Source organism: Nothoprocta perdicaria, unplaced genomic scaffold, assembly GCF_003342845.1.
Source record: "Nothoprocta perdicaria isolate Ctin4 unplaced genomic scaffold, notPer1 scaffold_75, whole genome shotgun sequence".
Lineage (NCBI taxonomy): Eukaryota > Metazoa > Chordata > Aves > Tinamiformes > Tinamidae > Nothoprocta > Nothoprocta perdicaria.
Genome location: NW_020456032.1, coordinates 100,319 through 113,323, shown reverse-complemented (window position 1 = coordinate 113,323; position 13,005 = coordinate 100,319). Strand labels below are relative to the sequence as shown.

The following is a 13,005-nucleotide window of genomic DNA, read 5'->3' as shown; positions in this document are numbered from 1 at the left end:
AATCCGTTAATGAATGAGTCGAGACAGCAATCCCCTTTGTATTAAAATGCATTTAGGGATCAGTACTGAGAGGATCAAGGGTGTATTAATTTGGCAGACCTTTTGTTCCAGAGGGTGGCAAATATAGCTCCTCCTCAGGTGGCACCTGCTGGCCAGGCCATTGAGTCGCGTTTGGGCCTGCCCAGCACGGCCCCTTCCTGCAGCCGGAGGAGGCTCCAGCCTCCTTCAACACGGAACATCTGCTAATGCTGGGAAGGAGACAGGTGACCCGGGTAAATGCATTAGATAGATCAGCCTGGAATAAGGTCTAAACCAATTTTAAGTTCTTGAATCACCCTGTGGACCGGCCAGCGTAATGAGAAACCAGCTGGCAAGTGGCCAGGACCAGTTTCTCCTTGGCATCTCTGCCTGGATCCGGCATCGAGGCAGAAATTCGGGTTAGTGGCACATCTAAGCCTTTCCTGAGAGACATTAATTCTTCCATGCCACAAGAAGCAGGTGAGCGTGGGAGCTGGGCCACGCAAGGGCAGGGTGCGCTCGGCAGCCCAGGCCTTCCCACCCACGGTTCTCCTTCTGGCAGCTTGTTCTTCACATCATTACCCRAGGAACTTGTGCTCTGTCAGTTGGAGCATCCTGTTATCTTTAAAGCTGGGGGAGCCCCCGTGCGAAGAGGTTAGCCAGCCGTTTGGGATGTTGCTCAAGGGGCAGCTGGAGTGATGCAGCTGGGGTTTGGCAGGGACCTGCCAGCATCGTTAGGTCTGTGCTAGGAACATGCATACATAATTATCAGCATATATAACTCTGAGCAAGYGGGATGGAAAAGAAGTTGTTACTTTTGGGGGGGGTTAATGTGGGAAATGGGAAGGAAGCCACTTTCAGAGATGTCGTCAGAGGACTCTGCTCTTCAGACTCTGCTTTAGGAGGTGGTGCCTGCTCACCTTTGGCCAGTGTGGTCCCTGTGGAGGCAGAGGATGATTCCTGGAGATCCCGCTTGGCTTTTTAAAGCYGTTATTAGGGCTCCATCTCTTACAGGTGTGTCTGTCTGTGTTGGCCTTGTCTTGGTCCCGGTGCTGGGCGCTGCCCGGCTGCGCAGGGGCTGAGCCGGGTGTGCGGATGGGCTCCCTCTCCGCAGGAGCTGCCGGTGCCACCGGGGCTCCCAGTGCACCCAGGGAGCACCCAGGGAGCACCCAGAGAGCACCCAGGCATAAAAAGGAGCTTTCAGCAGCCGGAAACCTCAATCCCTGGCATACCCAGCAAGGGAGATGCTGCCTTCCCACCTTGGCTGCCTTGCAGTGAGGAAGAGGAGCGGGGTGCTCGGGTGGACGCCCCAGCACCAGGGTCCTGTGCGGCTCCTAACCGCTGGGCAAAGGAGGGGATTGCCTTTTGTTGGGAATTACAGAGCCTGGCCGGGAGAGGAAGAGGAGGGAGAAGGGAGGAAGGGCTTGGTCGCCGACACGCAGGGCACCACAGCGCTTATCGGGGAGCCCTGGTCTAAGCGCAGGGAGCTTGGGCTCGGCGAGGAGGAATGCGGGGCGGTGAGGAAGGCCCTCCCTGTGCAAACGGTGCCCGCCGGCGCGGGGACCTGACAAAAGGCCGCCTTATCTGGGTGACTTGTTACCTGTCCGCACAGGCACACCGATTAGGGCGTTAATTTATGTGCTCGGCAGGGAAAACACAAAAGAGCTCTCAGCGGGGCCGTGATTTATGGACGGGGCCACAGAGGAGTCGGGGTCCTGCCCACGTCTTGGTGGCTCCGCTTTGTTCCTTGGCTGTTGACTTGGGCAACAYGTAGGGAAGGGTTGGCTCTGCGGTGGGTGGGAATTTTTGTGTTTTTCTTCTTTCCTCCCCCGTCTAGCAGGATTAGTGCAGGTGAGTGAAGCGCAGCGTGGCGGCCGCTGCGGTGCCCGYGGTGAGAGCTCCTCTGTGTGACCCCTGCGGGCGGCCGCCCTGGGCCAGGCCCTCTCCAGGGCTGCTTCGCTCCGCACAAACTTCTCTTTTCTGGAAAACTTCTGGCTCGTGCAGTGTTGACCGTGAAGATGCTGCCCCGATGCTTTGTTATGGCATGGGTTATGGACGCATAAACCATGCGTCTCCTCTGAGTTACATGCACAAGACCTTGGGTGCAAAATGTGCCTTGGTCTCCCTGAAGGTCACTGCTGACCTATTCCCAGGGGTCTTTTAGAAGGCCTTGACCAGCAGGGGCTCTAGGGATGAGGCTGTCGGGATGAACTCCTGCCGATGTCCTGGATTAGGGCCGTCTGCGGGCGGGAGGCATCGGGCTCGCTTCGCTCCAGTGGGACCTGTGTTGGTGGCCTTGGTGTTTGGTTCAAGCTCTTTGCTGCTGCCTGATGGAGCTGCTGCTTCCTAGCCTCCGGTGCCGGGTTCCCACCTTGCCCCGTGAGGGGACATGGCCCTTCCCACCCGCAGCCACCGTCACCCTGGATGTGTGGGAGACCTCAGAGCATCTCCTGACAACTGTGACTTGCGCTGCGGGCTCTGAGGAGGAGGAGCTGTGAGTACGTGTGAAGGCTGCGTCTGTTGGAACGGGGAGTTTGGACTTTGGCCAGCTCGGTCCATCGTGAAGGAGAAGGGATCGGGCAAGAGGGAAGTCTCCGGGAGAGGTGGGTGTCGCTGGTGCCCTTCCAAGGAGCTGATACCGCTTGCACAGGGCCAGCTTGGTACAGACACCTGCTGCGTGGCCTCCTGCTGCACTGGGGCTGCGTGGACCCCAGCATGTCCCTGCCTGGGGGCGGCCGGACCCAGTGACAGCAGCACTGGCCTTTAGACTCCTCCGTGGTGGCCACTTCCATCGCCTTCCTGCACCTGTGTGGGGCTTTGGATTTCCCACCAGTTCTGATTTGCTCATCTRTTTTTAAACCTCTTCCAAACTGGGTTCCTTTGCTAAAGCTGAGCTGGCAAAAGCCTGCTATAGGCCCGCTTTGGTTTTTGACTTTTTTTTYCTCCGTGCAGTTTTGTTGATAACTCAAGACCTTGAATCTCTTCCTCTGCCTTTTTTGGGGATGGGATTGCGTCTGTGCTACAGAAATAATATTACACTGAAGGTGTAACATCCCTGGTGCCAAGGACATGCTGTCTTTGCACTAGCCTGCAGGAGCRGAGCTCCTTGTTTCTGTGAATGCAGAAGTAGGTCTACCAAGTCTTTGCTTAACAGAAGCTTAGAAACGTAATGTTAACTCAAGGCTATAAATTGTGAAGGGAGGGAAATGGCTGGTCCTTCTGGTTACGATAGCGTAAGAGCCAGGCAGAGGCAGTCCTGAGAATTTATTTTTCCACCATGGGTGATCTAAAAGCTCTAAATATCTGCAGATGCCTAAAATTCTCCCCTCTTCTGCCCTTTTCGGGATCTTTTCTACTTAATTTACAGAGAAAGAAGTTGCTACAGCTTTGCAGTATAACTCTTGGACACCGTGGCAGCGATCTTGTCTTCTCACAGACCTGCACCAGGGCAGCTCCAAAGTCCGGGGTCGCCTGTGGACTTCTGTCCACAGAAGAACTGAACAATCTTTGTCGTGGGTTGGAGAGCTCTTGGATGCAGGTGGCCAGGGCCGGTTTTGGTGTCGTTGAGGTGCTGTAAGAGAGGCAAGGAGATTGCGCTGGTGCAGCCGGGGCACAGGGATAAATCATGAAACGCATCTACAGGCTGTACTGAGAGGTGGCACTGGGCAGGAGAAACCCCCACAGCTCAGCTGGGATGGTTGTGCCTGGGAGCTGGGGGAAAAAGCCTTCGGTGCTAGTTTGCTGGTTAGCTCAGCATGTTTCCTGAGGGAGTTGAGTGGATATTGTTTTTTGGTTTGTATTTTTCCCAAATCCTGAGTTTTAAAGAATCAACCCCTTCCCCCTCCATTTTGAAACACAAGCTGTCTTTCTTTTTTTTTTCTTTCTTTATTTATTTACTTATGACTGTTTCTGGGGTGGGCAGTGGGACGGAGGCGGCTGGGAGGGGTCCCCCGCTCCCCACAAACAGCGAGGAGCGCTCGACAGGCGGGCGCTGCTGCCAACCTGGCACCCACAACCTGGCACGAGCGAGGGGGTCTTGGCCAGTGCGAGAGGAGATGGGGGTGGCCAAAATGAACCACAGAACCACAGAATGGCTGAGGTTGGAGGGGACCCCCAGAGATCATCCAGTCCAACCCCTGCTCCAGCAGGGACACCCAGAGCTCAGGGCACCCGGTCACATCCAGGCGGGTTGGGAGATCTGCAGAGCAGGAGCCTCCRCAGCCTCCCTGGGCAGCCTGGGCCAGGGCTCGGGCACCCTCACACCAAAGAAGCTCCTCCTCACATGGAAGGAAGTCACTGTCCTGTCACTGGCACCACTGAGAAGAGTTTGGCCCCTTCTTCCCTACATCCTCCCCTCAGGTACTTTGACACATTGATCAGATCCCCTCTCAGTCTTCTCCTCTCCAGGCTAAAMAGGCCAAGCTCGCTTAGTCTTTCATCATATGAGAGATGCTCCAGTCCCTTCATCATCTCTGTCACTCTCCACTGGACTCTCTCTTGAAGCTTCACATCCCTCTTGTCCTGGATGATGAATAAGATGCTTCTTTGGGCTCCACCCCCTCAGTGCTTCCAAATCTCTTATTTCAGAGCTGGGGCACTATTGAAGCGGGGCCACAATAGAGACCAAATCCTGCTGGGGGAAGGGAGGTCCTGGCTGTTGCCTCTTTTGTTGCCTCTACTTCTTTGCTCGTCTGTGTTCCCCCCAACACCAGAAAAAGTCATCACTGGCTGACAATGCCATCACTTTCTTGGGACCTCGCTAACAGGATTATAATTACGGCTGGCGACGCACCCGAGTGAATGGAATATTTACCACTTCATCTGAAATTATTGTAAATCCCCCCAAAGCCGCCCTTTGATATGCAAAGCGCTGCCCCCTCCCCTGCTCCCCCCATCCCGAGCGGAGATCATTATTTAGTGGAAGTTCAGAGCTTTTAAGTAGGACAGAAAGAGGCTGCAGTGTTGACATAAAGGGGAGGATCTATGTAATGAACTGGCGGAGCTGATGAACTTGCCGACCGGCTCCGCGGCGCGGGAGGGAGCGCTTGCCGAGCACGTCCAGCCTCTCCAGCTCGTCTTGGAGTGAGAGGGGAGGAAATAATTGGGAATGTCCCCTTCGCGAGGCAGAGGAAAGCCCCGTGTGTCCATGTGCCACCTGATGACAGTGCCATCCTTGTGGCCTTGTGCCCTAGGGGTTGCAGTAGCCTCTGGTGTCCTCAGCCAGGAGACACGGGGGTGATGGAGCAGCTGGGGTGACTGGTGTCCTCAGCCAGGAGACACGGGGGTGATGGAGCAGCTGGGGTGACTGGTGTCCTCAGCCAGGAGACACGGGGGTGATGGAGCAGCCGTGGGCACAGCTGGGTGCAGCGGGAGCGCGAGGCCCTGCAGGGCTGTCAGGCAGGGCCTGCCCGGGCCAGGAGGGGCCTGCGCCAAGGGTGGCGCCTGGAGAGGCGGCCTGAGGGCCACCAGGGACACAGATGGCGTCGGGCCCTGTCCTGGTCGCGCTGGCAGCAGGGGAGCGGGGCGGGAAGGTGCTCGGCTGCTCCCTGCTCGGCCCTGCTGCTCTCCCGGCCGGGATCAGAGACGCGGATCTGGGATAGGGGAAGGCTCAGCCAGAGCCGCCTCCGGCCCCTGTCCTCTTCAAGCACCTGTTGTGAAGGGCGGCTCTGAGCGAGGACCCCAGGCAACCAAAGGCTTTTGCTGTGTATTTATTTTTTTTTAATTTACATATATTTCCTGCTGGGTGATGTCTGCAAAACAGCTCTATCTCTCCGGTCTGCTGGCCACCAGGCGTGAGGGGAGGGTTGCTGCATTCTTAGGGGGAGATGTTTCCTCCAAGCTCTTCAGGCTCGTCCCCAACCCCTCGAGACCTTCCTGCCAAGGTTCCCAGTGAAACTTCCCAGATCTCCGTCGAGAAGGTGACTGCCCCTGTCCAGGTGCCCCCAGCCCTCAAAGGACAACTTGGTGACTTGGCTCCTACCACGTCCCCGGGGCCACCACAGCCACGGCGAGGCAAAGCCCAGCCTTTGCCTCTTACTGGGGTGATCCCAGCCCTCGTCATTGGAGTGAAGAATTTCAGTCTGGGAGTGGTGGAGCTTGGAGCTGAGGTGCCGCTGGGCAGCGTTTTGCCAGACGAAAGAGAGGTCGGTGCTGTGGAGGCCACGGCCCCTGCGTGTGCGTGACCCAGCTCCTGCAGCCTGTGGTCACGTCCAGCGTGGCCAGGCACTCAGAGAGCCGCCAGCTCTGCGGGTCCGGTGGCCACGCACAGCCGTGGTGGCATGCAGGGGTGTCCAGCGCGAGCCCGAGATGCCAGCGCGGTCTCCCCAGCTCCGTCACTGCGCCTGGATCTCCATTGCCTGCCTGTTCCCTCCCTTTGCAGGGGGGTGGAGGACCATCTGCCAGCTCCTCGGCTYTCCCCAGCCTTTGATGGGATTTTTGCATCCACTTCAAAGGGATCTAGATGAGACCCTGTGGCCCGTCCCCGGCCGAGGACTGAGTCCCGTTCCCAGTGCGGGGCCACACTTGGATGCTGGCTCCGCAGCTGCAGCAAAGCTGTGTGATGAGGAGCCTTCACACGCCATTACCCTCCTCTCCCTCCATCCCCCTGCTAATCCCAAGCTCCTGGCAAGTGAAGGGGAGCAGAGAGGCAGGTGGGAAGAAGGTGACCTGCAGGCCCAAGTATTTTCCCCCTTGTCCCCTCCTCCTGCCGATCTCCCCCTTCCCCAACCCTGAAGTTCATTAATTCCCATCATCTGTTTCATGTCAGTGTCACGGCGACRGGGTGACGGTGATGGATACAGTTACACCCATTTCAGAAAGGCCGAGGAGACTTCACAGATRTCCGCTTGCACAAGTTGTCGGCCAAAGGAGGGGGTCCCACTCCAGAGCCAGACCCACATTGCCCCCAGGCCTAGGAAAGCGAGGAGAAGCTGTGGTGCCACCATACAGGTCCTCGTGCAACGAGGTGCACACCTCTGAGGTGTGAAAGATAAACCCATGGGTGCTCCTGCCCCAAACCAGCAATCCGGCGTTGCCTACTCTCCGTTTCCTCCTGCTCCTTCATCTTCCTCCTGCCCCCACACGATCCCTCATCACGAGAAAGAAGCATTGGAGCCAAGTGGTAATTTCAAAGCCCGTTGACCTTGGTGCTGATGGCAGGCTCCGGGATGCAATTAAAACGCTTTATTGCGTTAACGTGCTTTCCCTGGGCTTGTCGGAGACTTGCTTTAAAGGAGTATTTCTGGGATTTGATCATTTTATGGCCAAGCTGGAAGGAGAGGCACCATTAAAGCATCGGCGTGGCCTTCTGGCGGCACCTCCCTTGTGCCGGGCGGCGGTGGGGAGGCTGGGGCTCTTTTCTGTCATGTCCAAGTCTTATGCAAAATGTGCTATGGACTTGCAAGGCCTTTGGAGTAATAGGACTTGTTTGGGCATCTTTTAGCAAAGATGAAGGCCCTCTACTCGCTGGCGATGCAGGGCATAGCAGGGTGTATTTTAAGCCCTTAAAGCCAGCGGGGAAGCTTCTGGCAAATTCCCGTGAATGTGGTCCAGGTCTGGTAATACCTTGCGGGAAGGAGATGGCAAATTCCTGCTTCATGACAAAAATTGATATAGGGCATCTCAGAGCTGGGGGCATGAGCTGCTTGGTGCCCGCCACAGAGATGTGGTTGCCCTGAGCCTGCCCTTCCCTTGGTGCCTTTAGCTCTTTTCTAAGATCTTTAGAATTAGCTACCTTGCTCTGAATTTATTTGTTTAGTTGTTCTACCTCATTGCTGTTCCCCGTTGCCTCATAACCTCTGAATCGAACTCGTGTGGTTTGCTAGACTGCCCATGGTGGGCATTTGGGGGCTGTTTTCCCCAGGAGCTGCCAGCTTTCCAAATATCAGTTCTATGGAAAGAGAGCACTTCATGTCTTTGTGAAGCAGCACTCAGGAACTGGGGCAGAAACTGGCCTAAAATCAGTCAGCTTTGCAAAATACCCCGTATGCAGCTACCTCGTCCTTCTCCTTACCAGGAGCTATGGGATCTGTCCCGCTGCTGACTGGMACATAGGAGCAACGGGAAGCACATCCTTGTGCTCCTTGTCCTGCTGCCGGCTTCCTCGGACGCGCAGCCGCTTCTCCAGGCTGCCCTAAGCTCTCCTACCTGCTGATCCCATGGCWGCCGACACCTTCCCGTGCCCCAGGCGCCCAGGTGCCCCGTCCCGGCGCCGCTCCACGCTCCTCCACGCGGCTTAGCCGCCAGCCCCTCTGTGCAGACAAAAGCTGCCACAAAGGGCATTAGGCTGCGGGATTGGATTACGGCGCAGCCACCTGTCAGCCCCGCTTTGGAAATTCATCTCGCGATGGGGCCGTTTTTCTCATTAGAGAAGTTTGTGACTGAAAAATAAAATCCCCTCCGTCCTTGTGTCCTGCTCCATCCCAAACAGCACAGCCCGGTGGGGTTGGTTCCTGCATCCTGTCTTATTCCAGCGCAGGGCTGGGGATTAGGTCTGTGTGAATGAAGGGAGTCTTTATTACATTAGTCTAAGTGCTTAATAGGTAAAGTAGGCCAATCCATCTTTAGGCTAAGCCCAGCGCTTCGCCAACGAAGGAGGCAGCCTTCGATGGGGAAATATTCATTAAAGAAAAAGCTGCTCTTGTCTCCTCTATTAACACGTCTCCCTTGACGTGATAATAGCTCAGTTAGGGGCACTGCTAATTCCTATCTGTGCTCCTGCAGCGGCTCCCTCATCCCAACGGGTGAGACGCGTCCCTGGCCCTTCCCRGGCCAGGTCCCTCCGTCGGGTCCCACGGCTCCGCAGGCAGCGGGCGATGCCGAGCGTGYCGAGCGATGCCGAGCTGTGCCGTGCTGCCCTTCATCATCCCGGCGGCCCYGCTTCGGTGTTCCCAACGCAGCGGCTCAGCCCTCAGCCGAGCGAGAGCAGCGGGATGGGAACAAGGGACGGGTAGGGGCAGCACGTCAGGGCTGTGGTGCTGCTGGGGCATGTTCTCCAGGCCAGGAGTATTCACAGGCCTGAAAAATGAGACACTTCACAGTCAATGTTAAATAGGGTGATTTGGATGCAACCGCTGACTCCAGAGGTCTTTGAGTGCTAGGTTGCCCGGGGGCAGAAGGATAACAGGAGGATGGATTCTTTGCCAAGACTTTATTATTATCATACTAGCTTTATTTTCCACCTCAGTACCCAGTGCAACCTTCTGTCATGTCTCCATCAAGCTCCTGTCCTGACCAGTGGGGCTGCCCTCATAGGAAGGCTCAGCTGAATTCCCTCTTCTCCACAGGCTAATTCCCCTTTTCCTTTCTGCTCCTTTACTGCCTGCACAGCAGGCAGCACCTGTGATCCTCACCTTGCACCAAAGGTGCAGGAGCTGCCCGGGCCTCCAAAGTGTCCATGAAGCCACCATGGAAATAAAGAAGGAGCCGGCCTGGTGCTGGCCTGAGGAGTGTGTTAGTGGCTCCATCCGATTCATGTGGGTTCCCCGTTGATCCCACGGGGTCACATCCTGCCAACACGACATGACTCCGTCTGCTCCGGCTGTTACACCTCCTTTTCTCCTCCTCTGCAGTGTCTGTGGTTCAGGGCAGCTTTTGCTGTCTTTGAGCCCYATAACCAGATGTGTCCAGTGCGCAGGCTGGTCCTGTGTCCATCAACACTTAGGCCTGGGGTGTTGCATTGGAGTTGTAGTGCTACGTGGGGGTCAGATTGCCCTTTTCCACTTGTGATTTGGATGGGAATAAACTGTTCTTGGTGGCATCTCCATCTGTGTGAGTTCAGACCAGCAAACTTACCAGTTACTCCTGTCCCTGAGGCTCTGTTGTCTCTAGATGCCGGCATGACGGATGAAGCCTCCGTGGGAGATTATGGAAACTATGGGAAATAACCTTAGTGTGCACAGGTCTGTGCAGTGAAACTTTGCTTTCCTGAGTGTGATGTTGCCTGGGGTTCAAGCCGCAACCATGGGCTGCAAAATTTGGCTGCATTTACTGTTGCCTGGCTCATAGGCAGCCACTTTCTAAGCAAGGAGTCCATGAAGATTGTGAGGGTCATAGCCTTGGGCTGGGTAACGTGCACCTGTCTAGGTGCAATGAAAGAAGAGCTTGGAGCAAGGGTCTTAGAAGAAGAGTGTTGGAGCTAGGGTCTGGAGGGCAGGTTTGGGTTGGTTCAGAGCTTGTTTTTGGGTTGGAGACCCCACTTCTATGCCCGCTCATTTTAGTCTCTGCTGACCAAGGCAGATGGTGGTCAATGTGCTTGGTCTTCATCATCGGAGAAGTTCCTAATTACAGAAACCTGTCTATAAAATGCCAAGGATGGTGGAAGTGGAAGTGTGGCATGGAGAAAACCCCTTGGGGTCCTCTACAAAAATGCCAAATKGGGTACCTAAACCTGCACTGACCTGGGTGTCATATATGAGAGCAACTCATACTGGAAATGAGGTGGGTTGGATGTGGTCAGCAACGAGTCAGGAGCGTAGGTTCAGATGCTGGCTGGGCCATGAGGACACTGAGGTGAGGCTGGTGGGTCTTCATTCCAAGAGCTGGACAAAGAGTCGCTCCCTGTTGTTTTCCTCTTTTGCGGAGCAGCCGGGAGCGCTCACCTGCGTTTGCTGAATCGCTAATTAAGAGCCACTGTCTCGCAAACCAGACGGGCTGCCTCAGCACCTCCACCCCAGCAATTTCCTCCCGCGTTTCGCACGGCTCCGCTTGGAGGCCCAGCCCTGCTCCRTGTCCTTCTTGTGCAAGGAGGGAAAACAAACAAGTCTTGCATCATTCCCTGGAGACTTAGCAAATACCGGCGTCAGGAGTGCTGGAGGAGAAGCCCATCCCCAGGCCGGCCTTGGAGGGCTCCAGGACAACAGCCCAGCAGCGCTGCCAGGCCGAGCACATCCTGGAGAGCCCTCTGCTCCCTAGGCAGGGCCCAAGCCATTAACAACGTCATGGGTTGAAACCAGCCTCTTAAATCAAGCCTGTTGGTGGCTGGCGCAGGATGTAGAACTTAGATTTAATGTGGCCGTAAAAAGAGACACCACTTAATGAGCAGTCTGTCAAAACCCGCATCAACTCACGTTGGATTTAAGCGTCGCTCTCCGGGCGTTATTGACTGGCTCCGTTCTGTGCTGCCATTAGGGGTTCGCAGAGGTGGACGGAGAGGCAGGAGGTTAATCAGGGTTTTGTTCTGATTGCTGGTTGTTGGCCCTAGCTGCCCTCCTCCTTCCAGGAGGTCCCTCGTGTCCGGCAGGGCCTTGTACCTGGCCTTGTGCATTGGGCTGCATGGACCGTCCTGCCCAGCCTGGAGCTGTGTCCAGGGCTGCCCCRCAGGGAATCTCCGCGAGCTGATACCCCCTGGCCACAGACACACACACGATCTTTTGATTGATCCCGCCATTCATTCCTGCTTTTTTCTATTATTTGGCGCACATTGGATGAGTCGTTCTTTTCTGTTTGGCTCCTTCAGTGTGACACTGGATTTAAGACAATCCRCTGGTGGCTTGTGGGGTTGCACTGGGCCCACTGCGAGCAGTGCCATGTAAAACCAGSAAGGGAAGAGAAGGGCCTTTGGGAAGGAGGAGCCTCTCCACRTGCCCGAGGTGGCCGCTGGGCAAGGCTTGCAGACCACACACCAGTTGGTCGTTTCTCTGTGCTGGAGTTTATAAAACTTAATCAAGTTTTACAGCTTTAATTTTGYGGCAGATTCCCCTCTCATCCTTTCTTAACCGTCTCACAGCCCCGCGCGAACGAGTCCCATTGGGTTATAAAGGCCAAGGATTGGAAAACAGTCTGAAATATTTAAGCCTGCTTAGTGAAGGCAAGGAAAAAGAAAATCATTCTTCCTTGTTCAAGCCACATCCCGCATTTCTGCAGGTTTTCCCTTTGGTTTTCACCCGTTAACCAGGGGGAATAAGGTGCAGTTGCTCAACACTTTAGTTTTCAAGGGTGTGTTTTTACGGGCAAGCCCCGCTCTCAAGCCGACACTGCGTTGCACGTGGAGGTGGGTCCTCCTCGCTGGGTGTTGGATCCCACTGGGATGTGCGTGTTGGCCTGGAAGCGGCCCGGAACGTGGCTCTGGCCTCATCCCGAGTCCCAGGGCTGCTGCAGCCCAGTCGGCCGTGCTACAGGTGCAGCGCACGGCCCAGCTAATCYGCTCCCGGATAACCGGGCATTACTGAGCTGGATGTCTAATGCACTGGCCTTTAATAATAATCCCCCCCTAATCCCTAAATCATTGGAAAATGGATTTGTCTGTATGGGCTAAATGGCCTGTGCAGGCATTTTAGGGAGGAAAATTCTTGTGCATCGGTGTCTGGGTGTATGTATTTATGTACATACGTGTTTTYCCTTCCCCGCTCCCTTCTAACCAGCRTGTGTCCTTCTCTTTCTCAGGGACCTCATGCCCAGGACCCTGGAGGGGCAGATCACCATGGAGAAGACCCCCAGCTACTTTGTCACCAAGGAGGCCCCGGCCCGCATCTCCTCCATGTCCAAGGGCACAAAGCTCATCGTGGTCGTGCGGGACCCCGTSACCAGAGCCATATCGGACTACACGCAGACGCTCTCCAAGAAGCCCGATATCCCCACCTTTGAGAGCCTGACCTTCAAAAACAGGACTACGGGCCTCATCGACACGTCGTGGAGCGCTATCCAGATTGGCATCTACGCCAAGCACCTGGAGAACTGGCTCCTCTACTTCCCCATCGGGCAGATCCTCTTTGTCAGCGGGGAGAGGCTGATCAGCGACCCCGCGGGCGAGCTGGGCAGGGTCCAGGACTTTCTGGGCCTCAAGAGGATCATCACGGACAAACACTTCTACTTCAACAAAACCAAGGGCTTCCCGTGCCTGAAGAAGGCGGAAGGCAGCAGCAAACCCCACTGCCTGGGGAAGACGAAAGGCAGGACCCACCCCGACATCGACCAGGAGGTGGTGCAGAGACTGCGGGACTTCTACCGGCCTTTCAACATGAAGTTCTACCAGATGACGGGGCAGGACTT

The 13,005-nt window shown here is 55.8% G+C and overlaps 1 protein-coding gene across 1 annotated transcript in view; it reads left to right on the top strand.

Moving 5' to 3' along the window:
- The window catches only part of LOC112957715 (heparan sulfate glucosamine 3-O-sulfotransferase 3B1), a gene marked incomplete at its 3' end in the record, with an annotated part of 33,122 nt that extends 20,119 nt beyond the window's left edge, over positions 1 to 13,003 (top strand). The window contains exon 3 of the mRNA XM_026051454.1: positions 12,400 to 13,003. Coding sequence (XP_025907239.1) covers positions 12,400 to 13,003 — 604 coding nt within the window. The remainder of the gene's footprint in view (positions 1 to 12,399) is intronic.
- Positions 13,004 to 13,005: the final 2 nt, after the last annotated feature.